Raw genomic sequence first — 7,375 nt, 5'->3', positions numbered from 1 at the left:
GTTGCTACAACTTTTATAAATGCCTTGAGCTTATCTCCAACATGTGCTTTTACCTATTATCATTATGTGTCTCTGACTTTATTCAGCAGTTCCTCTGAACTGCGCACACGGGCGCATGTTCCAGTGACCCACCACTGATCCCACAAAGGCGAGCCTTCGCCTGACAGCCAATAAAAGGAGGCCAGCCAAGGAGCCCTCGTCACACACAGTTCTGGCAACACTGAACCCTGAACTTACATCATCGAGTAAAGTAGGCCAAAGTTCAACTGCTGCAATCGTCACAGGAGGTTACCACACTGGCAGAGGCAGCCTGAATCAGAGAGTATATCAATTGGATTTGCTTTGCTGCTTCAGGGCAAAAGTTTATTTTACACTACAAAATGCTGAACACTATGTGAGCATATATTACTGTTTATTTCAGAATTTTAAGATTGAAATCTTGTGCTATTGTCTCAGCCTTCTTTTTGATTGGATGGCAAGAGACTAACTGTTATCATTCTAAATAAAAAAAAGTCTTTGTCCAGGCGGTCTCCCCTTGAGTTTTCCCTCAGAGGGAGAGGGAGAGACAGCCACAGCAGTGAAAGCTACCTGCCTCTCTTTCATATCTGAGCCAGCTATCAGTGATCAGCGGCAGAGGGAACCGGTTATTCAAAGACGACATTGCGTCCTGCTGCTGATTAATGATTCACCAGCAGCCTGTTACACACTGTGTTTTTCACATCTGCAGGGAACAACAGGTTCACCCAGCTAACGCAAGGGCCAACCCCCACCCCCACCCCCACCCCCCCACCACCACCACTCCTCCCTGACACACCTCCTCACCCTCTCCCTCCCCCATTCTAACCCCCCACCCCTCCCTCACCCACACCCCTCCCCACTCCCTCCCTTGTCTTGCGAGACACCCCAGGGTATAAAAAGGACAAAGCTCTCCATAGGAGATACAACTGACCAAGAAGGAGAAACAGTCCTCAACTCTCCTGCAAACAGGAGACGCCTCAGCAGATGAGACCAAGCTAAAGGCTCTGCACTCCAGGCAAAACTACTGAAGGTAACCTACTGCTCTTTCTTTTCAGTGGGGCTCATGTTTAAAGTGAGGAGGGTAAAATAATATGAGGCAAAGTATGTGAGTGAGGATCACTGCAGAATGAGAGGTATCTGCACGGGGATGCTGTTGCATCACCCAGAGTTTGATTTCTTGATGTTGCAGCAGCAGAGCACTTTTTTTTGAGAATATGTATGCACAAAACTGACTTTTTTTTAAATTCTTTTCCCCCCATGTCTCTCTTTTATCCCAAATTTTACTCAACCTTGACCATTTTTCTGCTTCATTCTTTTTTTTTTCATTCTTCTTGGTCTGTTCTCATTTTTGTCTTTATTTCCAAAACTTTATCCTTCTTTTATATTTTTCCTCTTCCTTGTCATCATATTATTCACCCATATTATTCAATTCCAACATTCTTCTACCATCTTCCTTTTTTCCCCTTTCCTTTTCAAACCCCCACTTAAATCTTTCTTTCCAGACTTCCTGTCACCTTTTCCCCTCAGTCTATCAGTTCACGCTCTCTCCAGAACCTTCACCATGCCTCCTCAGATCCCGTCCCAGAACCAGAGTGGTCCCAGGATCCTGCAGGGTGATCTCAGTGCCCTCAGTCCAGCTGTAAGGGAGTTTTTGGAGACCAATATGACCCTGTGCCAGCCAGAGTCCATTCACATCTGCGATGGCTCAGATGAGGAGAACCTTGCCATCCTGACCCAGCTGGAGGAACAGGGGATGATCAAGAAGCTCACCAAATATGAGAACTGGTATGTTTGTTACACTCAGTGGTTTATGGAAGGCTTTCTTTTTTTAAGAGACTTATTTATTTATTTGGTTAGTTATTTTTTTATGTGAGTGAGGGTTTCAAATTGAAAAACAGGAGAAATTATTGCTAACGATAGCTTTAAATTTCTTGAATATAGCTTGGGTTGTTTTTGTAGCTGGGACAGTGGTGCTTTGGTGCAGCTGGGAGATGCCCAGGGTTGTTGCTGTTGATAATGACAACACACATCATTCTGTCATCAGCAGCTGTTTAAATATAAAACATACCTGGAAAATTTCTACTTCTTGACAAACCAGTAGGTCTAGGTAGCTCAATCACACCATTCCTCAATCTAAAGGATTGATATGTCAATCTGACATATTGATTATTAATAATGATTTGTGGCTGCTTTAGGAGATTTTAAAATCGTTGTCTACTTTAAAATAAAGTACAACAAATTAAAATTGAAAACAAAAGCCCTAAAGTTTTCAATATTTGTGCACTTCTTTTTCTTCTTCCTCTTCCTGCAGCTGGTTGGCCAGAACTGACCCGAGGGATGTGGCTCGTGTGGAGAGTAAGACAGTTATTGTTACCCAGGAACAGAAGGACACAGTGCCCACTCCACTAGGAGGTGGAATCAGCCAGCTGGGCCGCTGGATGTCCCCAGAAGAGTTCGACAAAGCCACGGCTCAGCGGTTCCCCGGCTGTATGAGAGGTACCAGAGACGAACGTGTTTCATAAATGCTATCAGTTCTTAGTAGAAAGGATGACTCAAATATAGGACTAGAAAAACTTGAGAACTTGAAACTAAAATCAAAAGTTTTCACTCATCAATAGTACACTGACTAAATGAATACATTTTTTCCCCTTTCCGGGACCCCATTGAGAATCTAGACAAGTATATCCACAATGCAGCAGGTACTTTTTAGAAAGAAGAAACACTATCGGAGACTAAGTTACACTGCCTTTAAAGTGTTTAAATGAGCTGGAGGCAAATTTTCTTATTTTCCTGACTGTCTGTTACCTGTGAATGTCTCAAATACCAAAAACCTTAAAATAATATTGAAATAACATAAAAATAAGAACATCCCTGTCCGTTTCTATCCTCAGGTAGGACCATGTACGTGATTCCCTTCAGCATGGGTCCAGTAGGTTCCCCTCTCTCTAAGATTGGAGTACAGCTGACAGACTCTCCCTACGTGGTGGCCAGTATGAGGGTGATGACTCGTATGGGGAAAGCTGTTCTGACGGCCCTGGGGACTGGAGAATTTGTCCGCTGTCTGCACTCTGTCGGCTGTCCTCTGCCACTCAAAAGTATGTCAAAAACTGATCGACTCATTCTCCTGCAGCTATACAGGGGGAAGAAACTCTGATTACTGTTGCTCAATAATATTTTCACTTATATTTTAGTTACACAATAGCGCTTTTGCCACAAAACTGCTAATAGACCACTGAAATGAACAAATGTACTAATTTGTCTTTCAGAGCCTCTGGTGAATAACTGGCCCTGCAACCCTGAGCTGACACTAGTCGCTCACATCCCAGACCGCCGACAAATTATCTCATTTGGAAGTGGTTACGGAGGAAACTCCCTGCTGGGAAAGAAGTGTTTCGCCCTTCGCATTGCCTCACGCATCGCTAAAGAGGAAGGCTGGCTGGCCGAACATATGCTGGTAAGAAATGAAAATGAGACTGTCACTTAAATTTTGGATTCATCCACATTCTGTTCATTTTCACCAAACCAAATATTTCCTGTGTTCAGATCCTGGGCGTCACCAACCCTGCTGGAGAGAAGAAGTACATGGCAGCAGCCTTCCCCAGCGCCTGTGGAAAAACAAACCTGGCCATGCTCTGCCCCACGCTGCCTGGTTGGAAGGTTGAATGTGTGGGAGATGACATTGCATGGATGAAGTTTGATGATCAAGGTAAAGGAAGGATGTCTTTTTAAAGGTCTTCAAGAAAGTACAAATGTCAAAAATGTCATAAATCCCGTACAGCGGACTTTAACATTTCTAATTTGTGTGTTCACCCTGGTTGTAGGAAACCTCAGAGCCATTAACCCAGAGAATGGCTTTTTTGGCGTTGCACCCGGCACCTCAGCCAAGACTAACCCCAATGCAATGGCAACAATCATCAAGAACACCATATTCACAAATGTTGCAGAGACAAGTGACGGTGGTGTGTACTGGGAGGGAATGGACCAGTCACTGCAGGAGGGAGTTACCATAACATCCTGGAAGAACAAACCTTGGCGCTCAGAAGATGGTAAGCAGCTCTTTTATTTTAAGCAACAGCTCACAAAAGAAGAAAAAGAAGCAAGACTACAAGATGTGTAAGATTTAAAACCAGTATTTAAGGTGGAAACAGAAGTGTAACGAAAAAAAAAATTTAATCTTTAATTGTTAAACCCAAAACAATTTCAGAGTACAAGATTATATTATAAAAAAAAATAGGGATAAATAACAGAAAGATCATATACTTTAAAACTGAGAAGAAGTGTGTGAGTGTCATAAAAGTAAAACGTTCTTAGTTTCTTTCTTTTTTCTTTTTCTTTTTCTTCTTCTTCTTCGTAGGCGAACCCTGTGCTCATCCCAACTCTCGTTTTTGCACTCCGGCAAGACAGTGTCCCATTATTGACCCACAGTGGGAGTCTCCAGAGGGAGTGCCAATAGAGGCCATCATTTTTGGTGGGCGTAGACCAGAAGGTGAGAAGAGACTACAAAAGATGGAAATGAATACACCAGTTGCCCTTTGATTAAATACATGAAATAAAAATAATACATAAAGAAATATCTCAGAAAATAACTGGATAATGAATCTGCTTATTTTCAGGTGTTCCCCTTGTGTATGAAGCTTTTGACTGGCAGCATGGTGTGTTTGTTGGCGCTGCCATGAGGTCAGAGGCCACTGCTGCAGCCGAACACAAAGGTCAGCATACGATTGTGTCCTTTTTTGGTATGAAAGACAATCAGTGGATGTTTAAGGAGTTTCTTAGATGATGATTTTGACTTTTGCCTAATATTCTATAAATTGTTTTAGACTAGTGACAATTTAATCTGAAATTCTGCTAAAAAAAACACTTTCAGAATTCTTGAATGACAACAAATAACACATTAATGTCATTCGCTTTAACATACAGTGTACTGACAAATCTCTAATTACTTTTTCTTCCAGGCAAAGTAATAATGCATGACCCCTTCGCTATGCGCCCCTTCTTTGGCTACAACTTTGGCCAGTATCTCTCTCACTGGCTGAGCATGGCTGATCGCCCCAGTGCCAAGCTTCCTAAGATCTTCCATGTCAACTGGTTCCGCAAGAGCCCCACTGCCGGCTTTCTTTGGCCCGGGTTTGGTGAAAATATCCGCGTTCTGGACTGGATGTTCAGACGGGTGAATGGCGAGGAGGGCGCCATGCCATCAGCAGTGGGTTACCTGCCTTGTAGAGACTCCCTAAATCTCCAGGGCCTTCAGGGACATGTGGACCTGGATGAGCTGTTCTCCCTGGATCAGGAATTCTGGCAGAGGGAGGTGGATGAGATCAGGAAATACTTCACCACACAGGTGAACGCTGACCTGCCCAATGAGGTAGCCCATCAACTGGCTCTCCTGCAGCAGAGGGTGAAGCAAATGTGAAGAGGAAAAAGCCACATGTTAGCAGCTGTAAACAATTGTAGGGTTAATTCTCCGGACTATTTGTCTGTAATTCTAGACTGCAATGTTGGCAATAATAGAATGACATGTAAGACATTCTGGAAATTAAATTAAGTAACTGGGAAACAACATCTTAAAATTATAGAACATAGTATGAATAGCTAGATTATCTCTTTGACGTAGTCTTAATTTATAGTAAAGCCTTTATATCCTTATCCTAAAATAAGCAGTTTTCCTTACAGCATTTGGTTATTACCACTGTGACATTCTATAATCTGCTTGGGCTGTTCATTACAAAAAAATCCATGCAAATCATGGAGAATGTAAATCATGAAACTGTAGGAATAGTAAAGATAAACCTTCTTGACTGTGCTCATTAGAACTATCTCAGCGAGATAATATCAGTAAAGACTGCTACATTTCCATGCATCTTCATCTTCATTTGTAGTAGCAATATTTTTTTCTTCTGTTGTTCCAATGTCTTGTCCTATTGTCAGAAGTCTTCTATTTAATAATAACTTATTGTGAATGCGCATCTTACTGTCATTGTCGTATCGAATTATATGACAGAGACAGAGTCTATGTTAGCTCAGGTCTCACGAAAGGGAATTTTGTATTATTTTTGCCTTAATTTATTTTTATACTGACTTAGTATCACCTGGTTCTCTTGTGTTGTAATCGAAGCCCCCAATGAGGTGAAACAACAATAAAAGTATTTAAACTTACCCGTGGTTCTGTTTCATTTTTCAAGGATCTGGTTTTGTTATTATTATTTTATTTTGTAAGTGTTGGCGATAGTGTGGCAGAGAAAAGAATAAAATCAAGCATTATTATATCAAGCTGGTACAACACCTCCATCATATCATATACACCTGCTTGGAATAAATGAGCATTTAATTGAGTTAAAAGTCAAAACTAAACTTCAACTAAACTACATGTATCTATATATCTGTAAACAGCAATAATCTAAAAATAGTCTTAGTTTGTGCTAAAATACCTGAAATCAGTCTTTCAAATACTAAGAATGCTAAAACAAAGAAAACATGATTATATAATTCATCTTTGACATTGCTATTTAAAATAAGACTTTACACTTGGTGGAATACTCTTTCTTGGCAAGCAAAGCTGTCAAATATTTCATGCAGTTTGTCCTACGGTTTGCATCTACCTCTCCTCTTTTCAGATCTTCTCATAATCCTTTAGTCTAAAGGTTGTTGCTTGGAAACCACAGAGCTTCATTTCTCTCTATAGGTTTTCTGTTGGACTAAGACCCAGACAGTGGTTAAGGTGCTCCATGACTTCACTGTACTTCTTCCTTTGTTGCCTTGGCTGTATGATTTGGGTTATTGTCTTGCTGGAAGACCTATTCATGAGTCACTTTCAGTCCTTGGCTGAGTGATTAATGCCATGCAGTCACCCTGTACTTCTGGCACAAACACATTCCCAAAGCCTAAAGTTTCCATCTCCATGTTTTGGGATAGTATTCTCTGTGTCTTCTTCAGCAAATGCAACCAGTAAATTGATGCAAAAATTGCTCAATTTTGGCCTCATCTACCACATCACTCTCTCTCAAGGCCTGAACATGGGTCCTCCAGGATTTCAAACCATCACAGCACAATGTATTACAAATATTTAACTGTCCTCAGAGCTGCTCTGATATCTTTAACAACAGAGGAAATCTTGCAAGGTGCCCCACACTAATGATTATCGATAGTAATTTCATCTTTGTTCCATTTGTGATTAATCAGCCCGACAGCTGTGATTTTTTTTTTTTTTTTGGGGGGGGGGGGGGGGGTGTTTTACTATGCTTCTTGTGGATATGTCTATTAGACTATAAGAGTGTGTGAAGTTTAGCAGTCTTCTTGCTGATGTTCTTAGATGGCTTTTTGTTTTTGCAGCATTCAAGATGTAAACAAGTCAGAGGTT

At 41.3% G+C, this 7,375-nt stretch overlaps 1 protein-coding gene across 1 annotated transcript; it reads left to right on the top strand.

Annotated features, from left to right (window-relative positions):
- Positions 1 to 921: 921 nt before the first annotated feature.
- pck1 (phosphoenolpyruvate carboxykinase 1 (soluble)) lies at positions 922 to 6,174 on the top strand. The gene is made up of 10 exons (XM_085160317.1): positions 922 to 1,048; positions 1,521 to 1,803; positions 2,330 to 2,514; positions 2,910 to 3,113; positions 3,285 to 3,472; positions 3,562 to 3,724; positions 3,840 to 4,064; positions 4,373 to 4,504; positions 4,632 to 4,727; positions 4,974 to 6,174. The coding sequence occupies exons 2-10, from the start codon at positions 1,580 to 1,582 to the stop codon at positions 5,429 to 5,431; spliced, it is 1,875 nt and encodes a 624-aa protein (XP_085016443.1). The 5' UTR covers positions 922 to 1,048; positions 1,521 to 1,579; the 3' UTR covers positions 5,432 to 6,174.
- Positions 6,175 to 7,375: the final 1,201 nt, after the last annotated feature.

This window comes from Neolamprologus multifasciatus, chromosome 5 (genome assembly GCF_963576455.1).
Source record: "Neolamprologus multifasciatus chromosome 5, fNeoMul1.2, whole genome shotgun sequence".
In the NCBI taxonomy this organism is placed as follows: domain Eukaryota; kingdom Metazoa; phylum Chordata; class Actinopteri; order Cichliformes; family Cichlidae; genus Neolamprologus; species Neolamprologus multifasciatus.
Note: the sequence above shows the minus strand (reverse complement) of the source record. Positions and strands in the feature narration are given on the sequence as shown.

Coding starts and splice junctions, on each gene's coding strand:
- pck1 (XM_085160317.1), top strand. CDS start 1,580: ATGCCTCCTCAGATCCCGTCCCAGAACCAGAGTGGTCCCAGGATCCTG. Junction 1,804..2,329: donor CTCACCAAATATGAGAACTG/GTATGTTTGTTA, acceptor CTCTTCCTGCAG/CTGGTTGGCCAGAACTGACC. Junction 2,515..2,909: donor GTTCCCCGGCTGTATGAGAG/GTACCAGAGACG, acceptor TTCTATCCTCAG/GTAGGACCATGTACGTGATT.